Source organism: Eumetopias jubatus, unplaced genomic scaffold (assembly GCF_037043125.1).
Source record: "Eumetopias jubatus isolate StellerSeaLion01/CBP00866 unplaced genomic scaffold, mEumJub1_p1.0 scaffold_3, whole genome shotgun sequence".
NCBI lineage: Eukaryota > Metazoa > Chordata > Mammalia > Carnivora > Otariidae > Eumetopias > Eumetopias jubatus.
In genome coordinates this window covers 9,109,046-9,132,494 of record NW_028274809.1, presented here as the reverse complement: position 1 = coordinate 9,132,494, position 23,449 = coordinate 9,109,046, and the positions used below count along the sequence as shown (strand labels likewise).

The following is a 23,449-nucleotide window of genomic DNA, read 5'->3' as shown; positions in this document are numbered from 1 at the left end:
ATCAGACCTTAAACAGATAAGCAGCTGGAACTATAATATGGCAGATGAGAGTGAGTGCCTTGAAGAACAGTCAACTGGGAAGGGCACGAGGGAGCGAGCCCCATGACGGTGGGGACAGCAGACGTCCAGGCCCTGAGGTAGAAGCGTACTCCGGTGTTCTAGGAACAGGGAGAAATAGGGAAGGGATAGGGTGGGGGCAGAGAAGGTCGAAATGGCCAGATCACCTAGGGCCTTGAGAAGAACATGAGCTCTTATTCTGAGAGACGAAGGAAGCTGTTGGAAGGGATTTTGTGAGAAGTGACATCTTCACTCCTCTTGCATCAAGTACAAGTGCTGCTTCCCAGTGAGAAAGAGAACTGCCAAGTGAATTCGGTCACTGATGGGGCTTAACATTCCTGTACTTGAACTAAGCTCTGAGGCACTGAGACCAGGCAGCCTGTGGACCTCATGAATTCTGGGCTGAGGAGGCAGTTGGGCTTAAAAAACCCACCTTAGAACCAGGGACCCTTGTTGGGGTCCTGACTCTGCCACGGACAAGAGTCGGTTTCTCTAAAACGGGCCAGTTGCTCACCGCCCTGAACGAGAGCAGGGCTCAACCCAGTGTCTCATTCATGATACCTATTCGGTATGTGCATCTGCACTAACAGACCGTGAGGCTAGGAGTGTGCACACATACTCTTTAAACTGCTAAGTGATCTGTAATCGTTCCTTACCACTCATACTTGTCATCATCTTCCAGAAACTGGAGCTCATCATTCTGAAAGTCACTTTCATCTCCCCGTTCATTTCCTTTTCTGCTCCACACCCTCACTTAAGGCTCATCTCCATGCCCTCCCGACTGCCCAGTCTCTTTCCTTCCCAGCCTGTCCGGCATGTGGCCACCAGACCGTCTTCCGACAGCAGGACTTGGGGCACGCAGGGACATGAGCACTTCATTTCAAATTGGGGAACATTTTAATCTTTCCCGAAAGTACAGAAAATAATATAACAGACAGCTGTGGCTCTGTCCCTTCAGCCTCCACCCCTCCCTTCCTCCCTAGCTTCAACCACTGTCCCGAAACTGGTGCACAAAATTTCATGGAAGATTCTGTACTTTTGTAATATCGTTATGTTTCCATAAACAAATACGCTGTTGTTTTATGGCTTTTAATTTTACTTAAATGGCATAGTACGCTGTGACTCATTTACCAACTTGCTTTTTCCATTTCATGTTATGTGTTAAGAGATTTATTCACACCAATACACGCTGCCCTAGCGCATCCGTTTAACTGCCGTATGGCCTGGATCCATTCTTTCCTGAGGGACCGCAAGTTGTCCCTGTGTTTTCCACGGTGCAGCGAGGAGCTTCCTCACACGCATAAATGCTTCTCTCAAGTACACACCTAGGCCTGGGCTTGCTGCATCCTGGGTGTACAGAAGGGTCTCATCCTTACCAGCTCCTATCCTCATGCTCTCCAGGGTGCCTGAGCCCATTTACACTTTCCCTTCTAAAAAACATTTCTGTGCGCCCCAGCATCTAGTAAAATTAAGTGGCTAATGGTGGCATTCAAAGCCCCACTCAGTGAGACCCCAAGCTATCTTTTTTTTTTTTTTAAGGTTTTATTTATTTATCTGTGACAGGGAGAGAGCGTGAGCGGGGGAAGGGGCAGAGGGAGAAACTGTCTGAAACGGACTCCGCACTGAGCGCAGAGCCTGACCCGGGGCTCCATCTCACAAGGGCGGGATCACAACCTGAACCAAAACCCAGAGTCGGACGCTCAACTAACTGAGCCACCCAGGTGCCCCCACCTTTATCTTATCTTTCACATTACTAGCTTTATTTCTTCATCCATAAAAAGAAGGATAAATAATCATTACGGAACCATTGTGAGATTAAAGAGTTAATCTATAGCCCATAATGGACACACACTAAAATTACAGTTTCCTCTTCTTCCTTCCTGCCCAGTTAGTATCAGCTTGCTCCTCCTCCTGGAACTGTGCAGAATAAATCTACTCCAGAAAAGCTGGGGCAGGTGGGGAGGGCTGGGGGCTAAAGGCCAAGACGCTATCTTACTTCCATAGATACCTCCTTGGCAAGTCGGTTTACTGTTGCCGCTCACTGGGGTCTTGGGTCACATGCTTGTCTCCTGTCACGTGTGCTGCCCATATCCTCATTCCAAGTCCAAGGTGACAGGGAATGGGTGGGGCCAAGCACAGAAGCCTCTCTGTACTCCCCCAGAGACCCTGAGAAATGACAGACCCTTGCCGACTGTTGGACAGTGATTGGCTGAACCTAACTACCAAGGAAGTGGTTCAGGAATCAGACTGCCTGGGTTTGAGTCCTGCCCCACACTTATCAGCTGTGTGGCCTTGGGCGACTTGGTTAAGCTCTCTAGGCCTCAGCATCCTCATCTAGAAAGTAGGAATATAAATACCCATTTCCTCAGGTGGTTGCAAGGATCAAATGGCATAATCGCTGTAAAATGCTAGTGCAGATTCAGTGCATGTGAGCTGGTTTTAACGTCATCGTAATCCAGAGCCAGGCTAGACTGGAGCAATCCAGAGTCACCTAGAGTAGAGGTTCCTCCCGTGTTTCCTGGCCAGAGCTGAAACTGGGCCCAGTGAGGGGGTGGCCAGGGCCGAGCTGGGGTCGTAGAGAGCAAGGAGAAGAGAAGTTGGGCACCCTCAGTGGGTGAAGGAAGGGAAGGGGGCTGTTAGCAGTGCAGATTTCCAGTAACAGTGGGCTCATGAGGGTTTTCCTGAAAAACCCGAATGAATTCAGTCAGATTCCCGCCCTCCATCCCCACCCCACCCTGGGGACTTGAGAAACACAAGAGGCTTACTTTTCAGATCTCCTTCATCTAGAGTCTGTGAGGACTTTGAGGTCCACCTAAATGTCCAGAACATACGTGGTTTATTGAATAATACTTTCCCTTATGACATTCTTGCTGGCACGTGAGAAAATACCTTCGCTCTGTCAGGGGCATGGTTTCCACTTCCGGGTGGTGGTTTCTTGTTAGCTAGCCCTACCCCTGCTCACTCCTACTTGGGGGGCACACGCAGGCTCGGTCCCAGGGTCTCTTGTTCCCCTGGGCCCCCCAGCTCCTGAGCACACTTACAGGACCCCTGTTTAGAAGGAACCACGATTCAGGTTACCCGAGTGCCCTTGTCTGTGTAAGGCGTGGTCTCTGGACCCTGCTCTGCTGTTGGCTACTGTCTTTGACTTCTGGTCCTGTGAAGCCTCCCGGTCTCCTGATTCTGTGTGTTCTGCATCGTAGTAAGCTTGCTTGTGATGGAACAACTGTGCCACCTTCTCCGTGCATCTTCACTTAGACTTCAGAAAAAGTGTAAACAAGCAAACTGAGCAGCTAAAGCAGTGAATTAAAAGAATCAGGGAAGGGGCGCCTGGGTGGCTTGGTCGGTTAAGCATCTGCCTTCGGCTCCTGGGATCGAGCCCCACATTGGGCTCCCTGTTCAGCCTGCTCCTCCCTCTCCCTCTGCTGCTCCCCCTGCTCTCTGTCTGTGTCAAATAAATAAAATCTTAAAATAAATAAAAGAATCAGGGAAGTAAAGGGTGTGGGGGTTTCACTGGTTTCTGTCATGTGGTTAGTTATGAACTGGGCTGGTGGTTAGACCAGCTGTCATTACCCGGGGATGCCTTCTGTGAATGAGGGAAGTAGCTGTCTAGAACAACTTCTCAGCATCACGATGAGTCCTCCAGGATCCAGGACCTGCCTGCATCTGCAGTCCTGGGCACACGCTCAGAGCTGCAGAAGTGGAAAGGATCCATTCCACGGGGAAATCTATTGATGAAACTGCCTGCCTGGTCACCTCGGTCCACCCTTTCTCTGCCATGTGGAGTGTTTTTCCCTTCTTTTTACAAAGAGTGAGATTTACAGTTCAGTGTTCTGAGAAAGTGTCTCAAATTTAAACCACTGGTAGAAGTCTTGTAATTATTTCAAGTGGGAAACACACTCAATACTTTCACTTGTCGTATGTAAAACCACTTGAATACATTCTGCTCTCCGCATTATATCTGGAAGAATCTGAGTTTTCAAATGCATTTAGTGGTCAACCTTCGTTTTGTTCTCAGGCCAATTGCTTAGAATCTGGTTTGTCTGGAGTATTATGTGTCTAAAGCCTCCAGTTAAGAATCTTGTAGTGTCATAAGATCACCGAGCTGCTTCGGGGAAGCTTCGTATTAGAACATCTAAATTCATCTCAGCTCAAGTGCCTTTTTTACGAGGCATTCTTAATTTCTGGAAGTGAACAGTTATCGCTGACCTGTACCTTTCGTAATCAGATACATTCTGCTCGAGTACATAAAGACCAGTAATTTTAGTAAAATTCCTCCCAGCAATGGTATTTAAAACCCACCCTTCAGAGGCATTTCTTCTTGAACCATTTCCTTATCCATCACCTCCTTGCTTCACAGAGTAGATTTCAAAATATGTTTCGTTTGGAATCCATGATCAGAGGGGGAAAGTTAGGGCCGCTGGTGCTGTTTTCACACGGTGCCTTCTGGCCCTGGGGGCCACCACACTCAAACGCTTGCACTGGCACTTAAGCGTGCGGGGCGAGTAACATTGCTCCCAGCCAAACCTGTGAAACGAATGGAAAGTAGCTGCCTCTTGCCCAGGTGGACGGCATAAACTCTGGTTTTCAGGGAATGCCTCCTAGGTTTGTCCATTTCAGAAAGTTCTTCTACATCCTCAGTGGTTTTAATCCACTTGGCACCAACTTTCAAAGTGGAGCAAATGCCCCGCTATCAGCAAGCATCATTTCTGGTAGGCTCTCTGCTTACATTTCCCACCGCATCTAGTGCTTTCCTCTGCCTTCCCGAGCCTCCCTCTGCACAGTTTCCCAAGTGCTGCTAGAAGCGGATTGAATAGTATTGAATTAAGCCCTCGCTTCTTTTTGTTACATTGCATTTTCCACCTCAACGAGTACAGCTCGTTTTACTTTTGCTCTTTACATTTCAGAAGTCTTAACGTGCCTCCATTTCCCTTCCACTGATATTAGTGTTTCTTAGGAAAACCAGGACTGTGACTTGTGTCTATGCAGTATTTGGCTTTTTGAAATCAGAGAACTTAAGAAATGTCCTCAGTCAGGACGTCATGATTTTCAAGGAGGCAGCAAGATGATCTCATCCACCGAATGGAGAAACTGAGACACACTGACAAGACTCCTGTCCTTCCAAATGACAGCCTCAGTACAGAACTTTCTTAACCCAGAACTATCAATTGAATAACGATTTTTTCACGTCCGTTTTCCTGCCTTCGTCCATTGTGCACTAAGGTGATCTTCCTGCAAGCACCAGAGTATCTGTCCGCATGCTGCCATGGACAGCTGTGACAGAGGAAGCCAGTTCTCCAGGTGGTCAGTAGATGGGCCATGGGGCCCTGGTGCTTTCTCTGGCCCCACACTCCCATGATACACTGCGATTCGAGTTCCCTTTCATCAACAGTTGTATATATTAGAGACCAAATGCAGAAAGTGTCCTGTGTTTTTGGAGGTTAGGGAGGGCCTATCCATTATCAATGAATTTAACTATAAAGTAGTTGTAATAAAAAAAAAGCTTCAATTTGTTTTAACTAAAAAGGAATATTGAATAAATATTTCAGCGAACCTCTTACTAGCTTTGGGACAAGTTAATAAATCAAGTTTAACTTGCGATGAGCAGCACTTGCCAGTATGTATATAGGTTGATTTTCGAGTGTCTTACAGAGGTGCTTGTTGTCCAGGGTAAAGAAAGAACTCCGGCTAGCATTGGCTGAAGTGAGCCGTGGGCCGTTTATTTTTTCATCGAAATGGAATGTGGACGTTTGTTTAGTTTCTTAACATTTCATATTCCACCCTGGCAGGGAAGTGGTGTATCACCAGTCCCTCCATGAAACAGTGATTTGTATGCCCATTTCCCGCCCATGTCTCCAAGGCTTCGGCCCCTGGAAAGGGTTGAAATACTACCCCGCTGCCCAGAGCTCCCTGCCACTCACTCTGACCACAGAGCCTGCCACTTTTGTTCACAGAGAGCAGTCGCTTTCCCAAAATAATCCTATCATGTACACACTATTTGATCACTAGGATGTTGGCATTTTAGTAAACTAAATGCTAAGCCATGGCCACACCGTAACTCGTATCTAGCTGTCCCAGAGCTGACCTCAGGTAGGGCCTTGCAGATAGCATTACCTTGAAGGAGCCCCAAGTGAAATTTCAGGATGGCGGCTACACCAGCCCTTAGCCGAGCTGCAGGCTCCGGTGAAGCAGGAGGAGGAGAAGGCAGCAGCCCTGACCGTGGAAAATGAGTCAGGACTGGGGTTTACGTTGCCCATGAACCTGGTGTTCTAGCAGGGCAAGAGTGGATTCTCTGTTTGGAATTGGACAGAACAGGAAGGAGAGGGATGAGACCGAGGGTTCTGGAATGCCGCTGCGGCCCTGCTCTTTTTGCTCTCTGCCCTGATGAGCTCCATCTCAGCCCCGTGTGGGGACCCTCGGGCCTCAGAAGACCCAGTCCATTCAGCCGAGGCCTCTCCAGACACAGGCTTCTCTGCAGGTCCCAAGTGGCCGAGTCAGAAAGATCTGGGCAGAAAGGGGCTGCCCCCACCTTTAAGTCTAGACTCCTGGCCTCCAGGCCAGCCTGTCACTGTGGACTGGTCACTGCTCTCAGGCTCAGCCTCTGCACCACACAGAAGAGTATAGTAAAAGGAGTCCCCACGGAGCCACGCAGAGTACCGTGGAAATCAACGTAAGGTGGGTTCCTCAGTGGGCCTGTGGTCAGAGGAACATCTGCTCAGCTGCCTGTGCCCCGAGTAAGACAGCGCTGATGGTTAGAGAAGGCTCTGTGCTGGTCTGGGACCTGCCTCTTGGTCTCCTTTGGGGGCCATAAGCCAAACCCCCTTTTCTTAAAACAGCCTGTCCTGAGTGACACTGCCTGGTGATGGCAGATGGCATTATCCCTCTGTGTGCTAAAGAGAGCTTGGAGAGACAGCCTGTCCTCCCTGCACCAGCCCTGCCCAGAGGCAGGGCCCACAGGAATGTGAGCTTTCAGATCCCTTGGAAACTGACTCAAATCAAATTCACAAACGACTGGGGCATCCAGAATGACGAGAAGTTAGTTTGAAAACAGGGACAGGGTACACGTGTTGGCAGAATAGAGCTTTCTCTTCCTGTTGGCAAGTTTAGAGGAGCCAAATTACAGGTTGTTGAGTGGGCAAGGGATCAGGGGAAGGATTGGTTAGATGATCTCAGGGACCATTGGCACGAGGCCCGGGGCACCCCTACACTCTGAGGGCAGGACCAGCACTTGGCCTGCCAGCTTCCTCAGGGCCCCATCCTCCCTCTTTCTCACTTCCATAGCCGGCCGGGTCCCCTCATAGACACCTTCTTTCCTTAGTACCTGTCAGGTGAAGGGCTGGTCTGTTTTGTATCGATCTTTATAATTTAACCTCAAAGGACAACGTCATCTCTGAAGTGTGGCAGAGAGTGGGAAAGAGAACTGCAGGTCCCCCCCGTTACCCAGTTCCATCCAGGGGTAACATCTTGCAAAACCATAGTATAATATCACAGCCAGAAAAATGAACATTGAGACATTCAGGATCCAGAGGATTTCCAGGACCACCAGGGGCCCTTTTATAGCCACACCCACTTCCCTCCCACCCCCATTTCCTCTGTAACCCCTGGCAACCACTGATCTGTTCTCCATTTCCAGTTTTGTCCTTTCAAGAATGTCATGTAAATGGAATCAGACAGGTTATAACCATGAGGAATGGCTTGTTTCCCACAGCATAAGTCACTGGAGGTGCCTCCAGTTTTGTGTGTATCAGTACCTCCTCTATGGAGGTACCACAGTTCATTTAATCTCTCCTTCCCTGTTTTGAGTCATTACAAGGAAAGCTGCTGTAAGCATTCATGTACAGATATTTATATGACGATAAGTTTCCCTTTCTCTGGGATAAATGCCCAAGAGTGCAATTGCTGGGTCGTATGTAGTTGTAGGCTTAGCTTTTGAAAAAACTACCAAACTGTTTTCCAGAGTGGCTGTAACTAGTTTTGTGTTCCCACCAGCAACATAGGAGTGATCCAGTTTCTCTGCATCTTCATCAGCGTTTCTGACGGAAGCCATTCCGATAGACGCAGAATGACACGTCAGTGTGGTTTGAATGTACATTCTCCAGATACCTAATGATGTTGAACATTCGTATGTGCTTATTTGCCACCCATAGATCCTCTTTAGTCTCTTCATGGTCTTTTGCCCGTTTTCTAATTGGATTGTTTGGGCTTTTTATGTTGAGTTTTGAGAATGTTTTATGTGTTCTATTATTTAGATACTAGTCCTTTGTCAAATATGTGGTTTCTAGATATTTTCTCCCAGTCGCTAGCTTTTTGTCCTCTTCACAGGGTCTTTCAGCAAAAGATTTTAAAATCTCAGTAAAATCCAATTTATCAAATTTTTTCCTTTTATGGATTATGCTTTTGGTGTCAAGTATAAGAACTCTTTGCCTACCCATGGATCCGGAAGATTTTCTCCCATTTTTTCTAACAATTGGATACTATTACATTTAAGTCCATGATCCGTTTTGAATTAATTTTTAGATAAGGCATGAGAATGAGAGTGAGGTCCATTTTTTTCCCCGATCATGTCCAGATGCTCTAGTACCATTTATCAAAAAGGCAGTCCTTCATTGAATTGCTTTTGCACCTTAGTAAAAAATCAGTTGGGCATATTCGTGTACATCTGCTTTGAGGTTCTCTATTCTGTTCTGTTGATCTATATATCTATCGCTCTTGCCAATCCCACCCAATCTTTAAACCTGTAGGTATATAGTAAGTCTTGAAATTGGGTATACTGATTCTTCCCACGTTATTCTTTCTCAAAATTTTCTTAGCTATTCTAGTCCCTTTGCCCTTTCCATATAAATTTTAGGATAATTTTGTATATATCTACAGAAAAATCTTGCTGGTATTTTGATAGAAATTACATTAAATTCATATATCACTTTGAACAGAACTGACATCTTAACTCTGTTGAGTCTTCCAATTCATGAACAAGGTGTGTCTTTTCTTTCATTTAGATCTTCAGTTTCTTTCATTAGTGTTTTATAGTTCTCAGCATACAAATCCTATACATATTTTGCTAGATTGACACCTAAGTATTTTTTATTTTTTATTTTTTGTGAACAATTGTAAATAATGTTGTATTTTTCATTTCAGTGTCTTAATTTAAGTTCATCACTAGTATACAGAAATTGATTTCTGTATATTTATCTTGTATCCTGTGACCTTGCTGAACCCACTTAGTTCTAGGATTTTCGAGGGTTTGATTCCTTGGGATTTTCTACGTAGAAAATCATGGCATCTGCAAATAGAGACAGTTCTATTTCTTCCTCTCTGATCTATATGCTTTTTATTTCCTTTTTTTTTTTTTTTTTTTTTTTTTTTGGTTTATTGCTCTGGCTAGAACTTCTAGCACTATGTTGAAAAGAATGGTGAAAGAAAAAAAAAATGGTCAGAGCAGGAATCCCTGCCTTGTTCCCAGTCTTAGGAGGAAAGCATCCGGTCTTTCATCATTAAGCATAATATTAGCTATAGACTCTTTATCAAGTACCCCTCTGTTCCTATTTTTGTCATGAATATGAATTTTGTCTTTTTTTTTTCATCCATTTATATGTTCATGTGATTTTTCTTCTTCACAAACCTGTTAATCTTATGGATTACAATGTTTAAGTTTTAGATACTGAACCAAACTTGCATTGACAGAACAAACCCTACTTGGTCATTATGGTATAATTCTTTTAACATACTGATCTGTTCTTCTATTCTGTTTGTTAAGGTTTTGTTAAGGATTTTTTTCCCTTTTCTTTTAACTTGATTATTAAGGATTTTTGCATCTTTATTCATGAAGGACATTTGCCTGTATTTTTCTTTTTATGGTACTGTGTTTGGTTTTGGTAACAGAAAAGCTTTATAAAGTGAATTAAGAAGTATTCCTTCCTGTTGTGTGTTCTTGAAGACATATAGACTTGGTGTTACTTTTTTAAAATCTTGATAGAAATCTCCAGGGAGACCATGTGGGCCTGGAGATTTCTTTTCAGGGAATTTTTATGAAATTTTATGAAGCAATTTCCTTCATAATCAACATTTTAAGATTACTTGAATAGTCCTATATCACAATTTCATGCTGAGAGGCTTGTGATAGTTTGTGTTTTTATCTAAGTTGTCAAACCAATGTGTGTAGAGTTATTCATAGTAATCCCTTATCCTTTTGATATCTGCAGGATCTGTAGTAATGTCTTCTGTTTCATTCCTGACATTGGTAATTTGTGGCTTTTACCTTTTTCTTTGTTGATCTTGCTTGAGACTTGACATTTTTATTAATCTTCTCAAAGAATCAGCTTTTTGTTTGACTAACTTTCTCTACTGTTTTTCTGCTTTCCTTTTCATTGATATCCGCTCTGCTCTTTCTTATTTCCTTCCTTTTGCTTGCTTTGGGTTTATTTTGTTATTTTTCTTTCTCCAGAAAGTTCTGGAGACTTTCTGTTTTTTTCATTTGTTTCAAGAATGTTCGTAATTGCTCATTGAAGCCTTTTTGTGATGACTGCTTTAAAATCTCTATCAGATAATTCTAGCAACTCTGTTATCTTGATGTTGGCATCTACTGATTGTCTCTGTTCAGTTTGAGAGCTCCCTGGTTCCTGGTATGATGACTTTTTTTATTTAAACCCAGATATTTTGAGTATTATAAGACTTTTGATCTAGGGACACTTGGGTGGCTCAGTCAGTTGAGCATCTGCCTTCAGCTGAGGTCATGATCTCAGAGTCCTGGGATCAAGTGCCACGTCGGGCTCCTTGCTTAGCAGGGAGCCTGCTTCTCCCTCTACCTGCCGCTACCCCTGCTTGTGCTCTCACACTCCCTCACTCTCTCTCTCTCTCTGGCAAATAAATAAATAAAATCTTTAAAAAAAAAAAAAAAAAAGACTTTTGATCTAATTTAAGCCTTCTGTCTTAGCTGGCTGCTTCTTTTTTTTTTTTTTTAAAGATTTTATTTATTTTTCAACAGAGAGAGACAGCGAGAGAGGGAACACAAGCAGGGGGAGTGGGAGAGGGAGAAGCAGGCTTCCCACTGAGCAGGGAGCCCGACGTGGGACTCGATCCCAGGACCCCGGGATCATGACCTGGCCAAAGGCAGACGCCTAACGACTAAGCCACCCAGGCACCCTTAGCTGGCTGCTTCTGACACTGCTCTGACAGGGGGAGCAGGGGCTCCTCCTCGTTACTGCCAGGTGTGAGTAGAAGGCCAGGACTTACACTCAGCCTCTGTTGACACCCATTAGTGGTAGGGGATGGGAGGAGACCCCTTGTTACTGCAGGGCAGGGGTGGGAGTTCCAGATCCCTTCTAGCCCTCCACTAGTATCTCTCGAACCAGAACAGGTAGGAGCGCCTCATTAGTGTTGCCCACGTTGCCCCGTCTGACACCATAGGGGCGTGGGGGTCAGTGGTGAAGGCCTTGAATCTCCACCAGACCTCCTCTGGCACCGTCAGAGCATGGAGAGGGGGATAGCTCGTTACCGTCAAGTGGAAAGCTAGGCTCTCCACGTGGTCTCCACTCTCACCTGGGGATGGGAACCGCATTTCTGCCCCGCAAGGATGAAATCCCCCCTCCCTGCTTGCTCTTCTCTCATATCACCCCAGCTGGGGATGTGGGGGTGCCTGATGACAGCCTAGTGTGGGTAGAAGCCTGGGCTCCCTGAGGCCCTTCCTGGTATGGTTGTGATGGGGCCATGATATTTTCTGTGGTATTTGGTTATTTTCTAAAACTTCTCTCATGCTAGGTTATCCCTTTCCTGGTCCTTTGGCTACAGAGAGCAGGCTTTGGGGGGATTTTGTTGTCTTCACCATTCACGTTGCTGAGTTGCTGGCTTCTTCAGCTCCAAGTGTGGAATCTATAAGGAACAAAGGAAACCCAGGGAACTCAGCACCTTTCATTCCTTGCGTCTTCAGGGACCTAACCAGTCTGCTCCTTCTCTCCATCTTCCAGGGTCTCTTTTGTTTATGTTATATATAACGTTCAGTGTTTGGGGACGTATTTAGTGGAAGGAATAAGGAAAAGTATATCCACTCCATCTTCCCAAAAGCAAAACAGCTCTTCTCTTTTCGGTGACTGTAAACTATTAGAGAAGAACAAGTTTTATGTGCCCTGTAAGGCCTGTGCGTATGAAGGCACGTGATAGTTATTGATAGACTGACTTGGCTGTTCATGTGGTACCTGGCCCTCACAGAGGGAAATTCTGAGAACTGTGACTAGGAGAGACTGCTGGGTGTCTTACTGAAACTTCCCACACCTGTGGTCATGGAAGTGCTCCCTAGGTGCCCAGGTTCCGAAAGAGGGGAGCTGGCATTTTCCCTTTCATCTTCATGGAGAGGTTATAAGCAGAGGACGGTCTGCCCCCAAAGACCTTTGAAATGCAAACCCACCGGTTGCCGGCTTTGGGCAAAGGCCTTCTCATTCCATGGAGGGTGCTCACTTGGGGAGCCAGCTCTCTGGGAGTGCGTGGCCGGGGGTCCAGAGCACTCACCCCATGTGTCCTTTGAAACAGGAGGACCATGATACTATGGAAGCTGATCTGGACAAAGATGAACTGATCCAGCCCCAGCTTGGAGAGCTCTCAGGCGAGAAGCTTCTGACCACGGAGTACTTGGGAGTAAGTACCACATGAGGGGGCGAGGGAGATGTGCAAAGGAGAGATGGGCCATTGATGCATTGAGCCTTTGCAATGACACATAATGGTTTGGTCTGGTCCGTTACAATACTGTGTTTATGAGAAGTTCTGTGTTGGCCAGTTTGCCTGCAGGGGCCCTGAAGTGCACTGTGGTCTTAGCTACCTGTCCCAGAGCTGTTGGTGAACAGAAAGAGATTCAAATAAAACTAGAGGGCACATGCCAGGAGCCTTCCTAGCATCTAAGGTGTGCCCATCTTTAGTGGTAATCATCTACCTGGCCAGCTTCTGAATTTTGTGCACCTAATCTTGTAGAAGAGAAGAGCGCAGCAGATTAGGAAGTTGTCAGCATACATGTGAGGTTGCCTGACGAAGCGAAGGGTGGAGGGGGAGAGAGTGAGGGGCTGAGGACAGAGAGGCGGACCAGATGTCAGGAGGGGGAGCAAGAAGAGGGGCCTCAGAGAAGGACAGAAAGTGAACAGAGAGGCTTGAGCAGAACGAGGAGAACGTAGTGTGCTGGAAAACAGAAGGGAGGAGTGTTTCAGGATGGATTGAGTGGTCAGTCTGAGCATCCAAGAGGCCTATGGGGTCACATGGCCTAGATGGGGCCATAATCTGAGCTCTGAGAGCTCCCCGCTGACTCTGATGCTCAGCCAGCTCTGGGAGCCCCTGATTACCACCCACTAGCAAAATAGGGAAGGGCGTGAGTCAGGAGGGAGCTGCCGAGTGGCCAGGAAAGTGTGGCGGTGTCAAGGACCCACAGGGGTCTCACGAAACCATGATCAGAAGGCACATCAGTGAACAGGTGGAATGTTAGAGTGTAAGGTTTCTGAAAGGAGGAGCAATTGCAAGGGAGTGGGGGCCAGTCAGTACTGAAGCCCTATGACGGACGGCAGAGCACACAGGAGTGGAAGCCACTGGCATTAAAAGGAGCTCCTGGAATTTTGAAGCTGGTGGTTGACTGGGTCAGTCACATGGACTCTGACATCTCCTCAAATTAGTCAGGTTATGGGTGGAGCAGAAGGCTGGGAGCCAGTCTCTCAACGATCGGCCAGCAAGGACAGTGACTTGAGAAGGGAAAGGATGTGGGTACAGGTGGCCTGAGCCTTGTAGGAGTGACTAGGAGCAGGAAGTGCCTCCCCATCGCTGCCCCCAGCCCTGCCCTCCTCATCTCACCCTGGGCACTGGTCTCCTCAGTCACGGGCCCTGGTCTTCCTCACCTTTTGAAGAATTTCCAGGGCCCCAGGCGGGGGTACAGCATCTGCTGGTGGCACTTGAGGTTAGAGGACAGACAGAGGCCCAGTTGTGGGAGCTTTGTAAGCAAGGGTTTGAGATTTTATCCTTCATGAGCTGGGAGAGTCCTGGAGCAAGGAAGTGACTCAATTTAACTTGTTTTAATATATGACCTTCTGTCTTCACTCTGGCTGCATAATGGAGAATGGACTGTAGAGGGTAGGAGTGAAAGAAGGGAGATGACCCAAGGAGGCTGGGCCGGGGTGCCACCATTACCCACCCCTTGCCTCTGGCCATGGTCAAGGCCGATAGCCAGTCACAGTCCTTAGAGTGTCTCCAGGATCGAAGGAGTCTGATGGACTGTGGAGGCTCTGTTTACATTAGGTCAGGTAAGGTTAGAAGTGAGGCAGTCGGGCTTCAAGCTGTGGAAGGGAGTCCGGCCCTGACGAGGCTTTGTTTCCTTTGGAAGAGCACTGGCTTTGTCAGGGAAGGACTGGGCTCCATTTGATAGGATGTGCATTTGTAAATACAGCCTCTCCTGCTCCATGGGCAGGAGACGAGAACAGAAGAGGCGAGTCGGTGGGGCTTCTTTGGAGGGTGGGAGCCACAGCCGTGGGGCACACAGCCCTGCGCCCTGGGGACTTTCCCACGGACGCAACCACGCAGGTGCATGAGCGTCAGCAAGGGCGTCCCGCAGCTTGGTGAACAGGAACCTAAATGCAGCCCCCAGCTGAATGACTTGCAGCACCTCAACACAGTGAAATGCTGTGGGTGAGATCTTATGTTGCCAATGGCGAAGAGTTTTAACAACAACAACAAGAAAAACCAAGATGCAGAACATCTGGGACTCCCAGCTCACTCCTGCAGCTTGGGGAGGCTCAAAGGGGCAGAACTTGCAGATGGACCAGCCACCCAGTGTCAGGCCATCTGGAAATGGTGTCATCCTCCCATTGCATGCAGCTCTAAAGCCCCTGAATGTATATGTACCATCCTTTCACCAGAAGGAAAGCTTCCGAGTCCAGCACATTTGCTTGTCTCGATGTCCGTGACTTTCCGTGGAGATGTGAGGAATACGAATGACGTACAGAAAGAATTCATCATATCAATGCTTCCTACAGCTGGAGTAACAAATGAGCATAAACCGGGTGGCTTAAAACACCAGACATGTATCCTCTCACAGTTCTGGGGGCCAGAAGTCCCAAATCAAGATGTCCACACAGCCAGGCCCCATGCGAAGGCCCTGGGGGAGAGGCTTTCATGCTTCCCCGGCTTCTCCTGGCTACTCATGTTCCTCGGCTGGTGGCTGTGTCCCTCCTGAACTCTGCCTCTGTCTCCAAAGGGCTTCCTCCCCTTCTCTCTTTCATAGCTTAAATGGACACTTGTCATTGGATCTAGGATCATCTAGGACAATCTCTTCATCTCAGAGAGATGTAACTTAATTACGTCTGCAAAGCCCGCTTTTCTGAATGTCACATTCATGGGCTCTTGGGGTTAGAACATGGACATCTCTCTCTGGGGCTACCCCTCAACCCACCGCGCCGGGTCACCGTAGGGTCTCATAGTAGAAGCGATTTTAAAGTTTCATTAGAAAAGTGCATGTGGGGCAGTCATCACCGAGGGGCTCCGTACGCTCCGAGTGTTGCCATCGTTGTCCGTTAGTCAGGCTCAGCTGCCCTCAGTCAGCCAGTCTTGACTTGGAATGGACAGCCTGCCAGCCTCTGGGTGGGAGTCACCAATTTCAACGACAAGTCTGACTTGCTGTGCTTGGGCTCCAGGGCGGACAAGGGCTCTAAGTTCACAGCGTCGTATCGGCTTGTTCCAGGCGAGGGAAGCTGCTAAAGATAGAAGACATTTCACTGGGGCCTGTGTGCCCAAAAGTCATGATTCCCGCCGCCTCTTCTGATGTACCAGGCAGATCGGAGGTTTCTCAAGATCACTTGAAAGATGTGGACTTTTTGAAACATTGTATCAGACCATTCAAAGTGTCTTTCTTGAATTCATGGCATCTGCCTAACAGAGCAGAATGCCAAGAAATTGAAGACCTGGCTGTCACCTTGGAGAAGTTTACAAAAGAAGACACAGAGCAGATGAAACTGTGCTGTTGGTGAGGGTTGCAGATAACAGCAGGGGTGGTGAGTGGGTGGGCAGAGACTGGCTAGCCCATGGTTCCTCAAAGCCCCAGACCCTCGAATGTGCCCAAAGATGAGTCTAGGACCCGCCCCCAGACCTCTGTACCGTAATCCCAGGAATCAGTTCTTGTGGACACCAGTGATTTGGAAACTATGGCTTGGTTGGGGGTGGGGGGTGTGAGGGTGGAGCTGGAGCATCCCCGGCGGCCCACCAGGGTGTTGGGGGCTGGAAAGAAGCCATTCTCAGGATTCCTGGACCCCTTAGCTCGCCCCCTGCTGGGCATTCGTAGCCACACCCCTCCCCGCGCAGCCCCCCTGCCGGTCCTCACCCTCCCAAGTGCAAGCATACAGAGCTCCCACGCACGCACCGCAGAGCCCGGCCACTGAAAATGCTGCAGACCACAGGGAGCTCGGAAAGCTGGCGACGGGAGAACAAGTCCCTTTTCCTAAGCTTGCGTGAGAGTGGCAGTGGTCACAAGAGATGTGCTGCTTACTTGGAATTCTGGTGGAAAGCCACATGCTTTGCTTCTTCCCGAGGCCGTGACCGTCAGCAGGTCAAGACTGATGATTTGCCAACTTCTCCTTGCTTGGTTATTTCTGAATTTTTTTGTATTGTCCATACTCTGCTGAATAATCATTTATTTCTTCCTAAAAAGAACGCCCTGATTTAAATAGCTTTGTCGCCATGGTTAAAGGGGCACAGATATCTATCATAGCATCTCAGTTTTTTGTTTTTTGTTTTTTTAAAGATTTTATTTATTTATTTGTTAGAGAGCGAGAGCATGGGTGAGAGTGAGCAAGAGAGAGTGTGAGCAAGGGTACAAGCAGGGGGAGGGAGAGGCAGAGGGAGAAGCAGGCTCCCTGCTGAGCAAGGAGCCTGATGCGGAACTCGATCCCAGGGCACCGGGATCATGACCTGAGCCGAATGCAGACGCTTAACCGACTGAGCCACCCAGGCGTCCCTCAGTTTTTTGTTTTTATTTCAGAGTTTAAACTTGTTAGTTACCTTTAACAACAGTAATAGGCGTGTCTTAAATTGGTTCAGCACATGTCACGGGCCAAGCAAGCCCTGTGCTGACTGCTTCACACATCTGACTCCATTTAATTTGGTCCTCCCAACAAGCTACGGGGGAAATTCTCTTAGTGTAGCATTTTCTAGACAGGAGAGCTGAGGCCGAGGAAGGGTAAGGAACATTCTCAAGTTGATTTGAGCCTGCTTGCCTTTGCTCTGTCCCACTAAGCTGTGCCACCTTCTGGAAGAGCTGTCGATTTTCCAGTGAATTGCATGCTGTATTTGAAACTGAGAGAAGTCCGACTGAGTGACATATTCACAATGTCTGTACAGTCTCAGTTTTAAGCACAGACTCAGTTTTGGGGGGAATGCCGATTGCAAAAGCTAATTACTCACTTTCCACACTTTCTTCCCCCTGTCAAATGAAGGCCCAAATTCATGCAGTTTTCCAGAGACCGCCTGAAGGACTGGTTAGCCCTGCCTCCAGAGAATGTGTATGGAGGTGTGCCTGGGAATCTGCATCTTTATCACCACCACCCCCTGCCCCCAGGAGTCCTGAAGCCAGAGTCTGGGCCATGGAAACTTTGCCACTTGGGCGGTGGGCACAGCTGGCCGGGTGCAGGGCCGAGCCCCTCGGAGAAAGCAGGGCTCCAGGCCCCTGCCACCCCACTGCCCTCGGTGGAAGCACGAGGCTCTGGCAGCTGGCCCTGTTTTGCTGCAGCAAAAACCAAAACCAGAGAAGCAAAGACCTCAGTCTGCAGTTTTTTTTTTTTTCCCAAATGTGTCTCCACTTTGGAGCTTTTTCCAATCACTTTGCAATCCGTTATTCCTGCTCTGCCTGCCTAATGGTGAAGACTCAGTGCCCTCTGCAGAGCGGGAGATCAGTTGGAACTAAAAGTCCCCATTCTTGTGTGTGAAAACACAACCGAACAAGCAGGGGAAAACAATCCCCAATCCCCGAGTATTATAAATGTGTTTCTTTTTCTTTCGTTTTTTCTTTCTGTTTTTAAGATTTTATTTATTTATTTGACAGAGAGAGACACAGCGAGAGAGGGAACACAAGCAGGGGGAGTGGGAGAGGGAGAAGCAGGCTCCCCACTGAGCAGGGAGCCCGATGTGGGGCTCGATCCCAGGACCCTGGGATCATGACCTGAGCCAAAGGCAGACACTTAAAGACTGAGCCCACCCAGGCGCCCCATAAATGTGTTTCTTTTTCAGTTTATTTCTTGTATTCTTTTTTTTTAACATTTATTTATTTATTTTAGATTTTTTATTTATTTGAGAGACAGCGAGAGAGAAAGAGCATGAGCTGGGTGAGGGGGTAGAGGGAGAAGCCGACTCCCCGCTAAGCAGGGGGCCCAGGATCATGACCTGAGCTGAAGGCAGACACTGAACTGACTGAGCCACTCAGGTGCCCCTATTTATTTATTTTTAATTAGTGTCTACACCGAACATGGGGCTCAGACTCACAACCCTGAGATCAAGAGTTGCACACGCTACCTAGTGAGCTAGTTAGGCGGCCATGTATTCTTTCTCGTCACAAAAGAAATGCTTATTACTCAGAAGTCAGAAGTAAACAGCACAAACAACCATAATAACCATTGTTCCCTTCCGTTTAATCTCTACGGCGTCTTTCCTTTATCAACTGCAGATAGCAGAGTCCTGCCTTATCGGTCCCACTGATGATACTGGGGGACATCAGACCCCAGGCTCTGTCCATGTCTTTCTACACTCTGCCCGTCAGTACGAAGGGAAGACCCAGGTTTTGTAGGACCTCAGGCTTACAGGGTTTGGAAGGCCTTCTTTGTTGTTGTTGTTGTTGTTGTTGTTGTTCTGAAGATTTTATTTATTTGAGAGAGAGAGAGATAGCGAGGGAGTGCACAAGCAGTGGGGAGGGGGAGAGGGAGAAGCAGACCCCCCGGTGAGCAGGGAGCCCCACATGGGGTTTGATCCCAGGACCCCGAGATCATGACCTGAGCCGAAGGCCACCCAGGCACCCCAATTGAGGGAGGCCTTCTTTAAATAAAGGAATACAAAGCTAGTTATGAAAGTGAACACCTACTTGAGAATGAGAATGAGAAAATAAATCACAGTGGATTCAAATTTTAAGAATTGACAGATACCACAGATAGAAAAATAGTGTTTTTATTAATTAGCTGCTTTGCACAACTCATAGGGGCTTTTTTCTTTATTTTTGTTTTATGCCTTTGATTGTCTCTACATATATGACAATGAGTTTGTAATGTTTTCTACAGAGAGAAAAGGAAATTAGTCCTTCTTGTAACGTATTTGATCAAATTTAGTCAAATTTGATCAAGATTAGAAAATCCTTTGGCCTCACATTTAGTTTTTGGTAATGCTGTGTACATTTTTAGGATTGTTGCTAAATTTGAGAACACCATCCTCAAGTTTCTTCCACAAATAAGCTGCAAGATTTGGGGGTATTTCAAGTTCTCTTGCATGCTGATTATTCATAAATACTCTGACAACATAGGGAATTCCTAGAAGCGGTTCCTACCCCAGGACAGCTAGTGATTGTTTGGCTGTGCACCAAAATGAGTGGGAATCCTATGAATATATCCCAGGAAACCCGCATTAAATGTCAGCTGGACTCAGCATCCCCTTTCCTAAGCCCTAAATTCTAGCATCATGTCACCAACATGACAGGAAGTGTGACAAGGGAAGTCAGAGCAGGAAGAAAAGGCAGAAGGGAAGTCAGAGTAGATAAAAACAGCAGTAGTAAGTGCTTGCAATTAAAATATCCTTTTGCATGGGGCGCCTGGGTGGCTCAGTTGGTTAAGCGACTGCCTTTGGCTCAGGTCACGATCCTGGAGTCCCGGGATCGAGTCCCGCATCGGGCTCCCTGCTGAGCAGGGAGTCTGTTTCTCCTTCTGACCCTACCCCCTCTCATGCTCTATCTCATTCTCTCTCTCAAATAAATAAATAAAATATTTTTTAAAAAATATCCTTTTGCAAATGTTACAAAAACATATGACTACATGAACACATTGCGAGGGCCCCCTCTGGGCCTTGAAGCTCCAGTTTCCTGAAGCAGCAGTCCTGCCTCCACGCATCAGCCCTTCATTCCCACGGTGTTGCCTCTTGGTCATGAGGTGACTGATGCAGCTCCTGGCACAGATCCATGAGAAAGTCCGGAAGAGGGCCAAACAGGCAGACCGACCACATCTGCCCCTCTACAGTGCTTGTCCCCAAAGCTGCCGCTGGCCACTGCACTCCATTCTTACTGGTCAGAACTGGGTCCCAGGACCCCCAGCTGCAAGGAAGTCTGGGAAAGGGACTATTTTTAAGTAGAAACATTTCTTGGGGCGCCTGGGTGGCTCAGTCAGTTAAGCGTCTGCCTTCAGCTCAGGTCATGATCTCAGGGTCCTGGGATGGAGCCCTGCATCAGGCTCCCTGCTCAGTGGGGAGCCTGCTTCTCCCTCTCCCTGCCTCTCCTCTTGCTGTGCTCTCTCACTCTCTCTCAAATTAAGTAGAAACATTTCTTTGCCAACAAAATCAGAGTACTGTTAGTCAAGAGAGAATGAATATTGGGTGGGCGGCAAATAGTGTCTGCTCCAGCTCCCGTATTATTTTCTATGTGGGTGGATGGGTGGGTGGGTGGATGGGTGGATGGGTGGGTGGGTGGGTGGATGGGTGGGTGGATGGGTGGGTGGGTGGGTGGATGGATTGATAGATGATAGAGAGTGAAGTACCTATATTTTCTTATAAAAATTCATACTGTTTTATTAGCATGTCACAATTTCTTTATGTGATTCACCAATCCTTGAAAACTAGTCAATGGGAAGTAATATTTTTTATCTAAATTGACATGTTTCGACCATCTTTTACTACTGAAAAATTACATTCTGCTCAATCATGTGCTGCATTTTTTTAGTAGCAGAACGTTCTTTCAAACAAAACCCCCCATCTGTCACACAGATGAAGGCTGAGTCCCTCTGGACAAGTAAGGTGACTGCCAGGAACCCATTCTCTTCTCTCTCCCAGTAGCCCCTGAGGCATTTCTGCGGAACTCGGTACAGTCAGCAGGTTGTTGAACTAGATTTCCTTTCAGATCTTTCCAGCCCCAAAAGGCTGCTTTGAAACTGAGGGGCCCAGAGAGGGGCCTGGAGACCTTGTGGGCTACTGCGTGGCTCACCCTGTAGGCACAGCAGGTCGTAAGGTGAGCAGGGGGCAGGCCCTCTGGGAAATGGCTGCTTTGAGACGCCAGGTGTGCCCTGAACAGAGCTGGGTCTTTCCTCAGGCCTCTGGGTAACAGACCAGACATTCTGACCCACAGGCTAGACTCAGTTTCTTCATCCCCTGGAGAGCACAAATACCACCCACCTTAAGTTATTTCCTAGGCCTATAAGGTTTTTGTTTTTTGTTTTTTTTAAAGATTTTATTTATTTATTTGACAGAGAGACACAGCGAGAGAGGGAACACAAGTAGGGGGAGTGGGGGAGGGAGAAGCAGGCTTCCTGCCGAGCAGGGAGCCCGATGCGGGGCTCGATCCCAGGACCCTGAAATGAGGACCATGACCTGAGCTGAAGGCAGACGCTTAACGACTGAGCCACCCAGGTGCCCCTAGGCCTATAGGGTTTTAAGAAGATTGGTATGACAGGGGCGCCCGGCTGGCTCAGTGGTAGAGCACGTGAATCTTGATCTCGGGTTGTGAGTTCAAGCCCCATGTTGGTTGTAGAGATTACTTAAAAATCTTAAAAAAAAAAAAAAAGAAAGAAAGAAAGAAACGGTATGGCTGACAGGGTTTTCCACAGGCTGAAACACTCTCACATGTAAGTGTCCCCTAGGAAGGATTTGGGAGGGCGAGCTCAGGAGCATGGCGTGGAGGATGAGGAAGCAAGAAGGCACGCACGCACCCTGTCCCCTGGTCCAGTACCTTAAGACCCCACCTTCTGAGCCCTCTTTGGAAAGAGCCGGGTGGCATAATGGAGGGAGAAAGAGAAGCAGGGGTGTTCCGGAGGGGCGTTTGAGGGTTGGACGTAAGGCACCTGCTCACCAGATGAGTAGCCCGGCCTGTAAATTTGAGCCTCGATACTGGACAGGGCAGCGTGGCCGAAGGGGAGTGCGAGTGAGGGGGGCCAGCAGTGCGGCGGGCTTGCAGTTAAAACATCCTTCCTCTGTGGGTCACACAAGAGGCCTAAGGGGAGGTGGGACTGCGTTTTAGTTCTTGTGTAGAAGGCTGATCGTGTGCCGTCTCCTCTCCCCGGAGGCTGAAGGCACCTTCTCTGTCCTCTGGCCCTGCTCCCCTTCCCACTGCCTCCCCTCCGCCCCCCCCCACACACCCCTGACTGGCAGCCGGCCCCACAGCGCGGGGAGGCCCCTCTTCCCTTCCCCTGCCTCAAACACGAGATCAACCCAAATAAGCTCTCAGCAAAAATCAAGGAATCAAAGATGTAATTCCAATTGTTTTTTTTTAATTTCTGGCTTGTTTTTGTTGTTGTATAAGCCAATTTTTTTTTAATTTTCATTTTCAAGTAATTCTAGATTCACAGGAATTTGAAAAAGGAGTGTCAAGAGGTCCCATGCCCCCTCCCCCGGTTTCCCGGGTGGTCCCGCTCGGACGACGGGGGCACCACCTCGCACGGGCAGCCCACACTGGCGCAGTCCAGACTCTGGTTCCATTTCCCCGGCTGTACAGTCATTTCTTCTGTAAACCATTTGTCTTAATTGTGAACATGATCTAACCATATTACGGAACACTTGGAAAATAAAGGGGAGAAAAAATTCCTCTCGGTTCTGCTATCCTGCTTCCCACTGGATGCATTTAGTGTTCATTTCCTTCCAGTCTGGTGTGTACTTTTAGCCTAATTGAAAGCATCATTTATGTACAGTATTACAACCTTTTATTAAATGTTTTAAATAAACACTTTTTCATAACCCAGGCTTTATCATTGTAAATGGCCACTTAATATTTCAAATAAATATGCCATATTTCACTTATTTATTCCTCTCTTGCCAGACACTTAGATTATTCCAGTTTTACTCTATGACAGTTTTGTAACAAACAACTTTGTTTATTTAACATTTTCCGTATTTGGGGTTCTTTCCCTAGGATTTACACCCAAGGATGTGAACATTTTTATGACTCTCCTGATACAAAACACCAGATTACTTCCTAAAGTAATTAGAAATGACTTAGCCTGCTGGGCCACTAACATTTTTGAATCCTGCCAGCCAATTACATGGTCATGTAATCGTTGAAAGATGATACCTTTTTTATGAAGTTGTAGTTTCTAATTACTTGTAAAGTTGATCATTTTTTTCTCGTATTTACCAGTGATCTTTTCTATTGTGTGACTTAGCTATTTGAATTCTTTGCTCCGTCGTCTACTGTCTTACTTATTGATTTGTAAGAGCTGCT

General features: G+C 47.4%; 1 protein-coding gene across 5 annotated transcripts in view; it reads left to right on the top strand.

Annotated features, from left to right (window-relative positions):
• The window catches only part of ARMC9 (armadillo repeat containing 9), a 144,583-nt gene that overhangs the window by 100,569 nt on the left and 20,565 nt on the right, over positions 1-23,449 (top strand). For 4 of the 5 annotated variants that reach the window (XM_028105234.1, XM_088021510.1, XM_028105237.2 and 1 more), the window contains one exon: positions 12,574-12,678. In XM_028105234.1, the coding sequence (XP_027961035.1) occupies positions 12,574-12,678 (105 nt within the window). Of the gene's footprint in view, positions 1-12,573; positions 12,679-23,449 lie in introns of those variants that run through there. The other variant, XR_015767835.1, reaches the window with a different exon arrangement.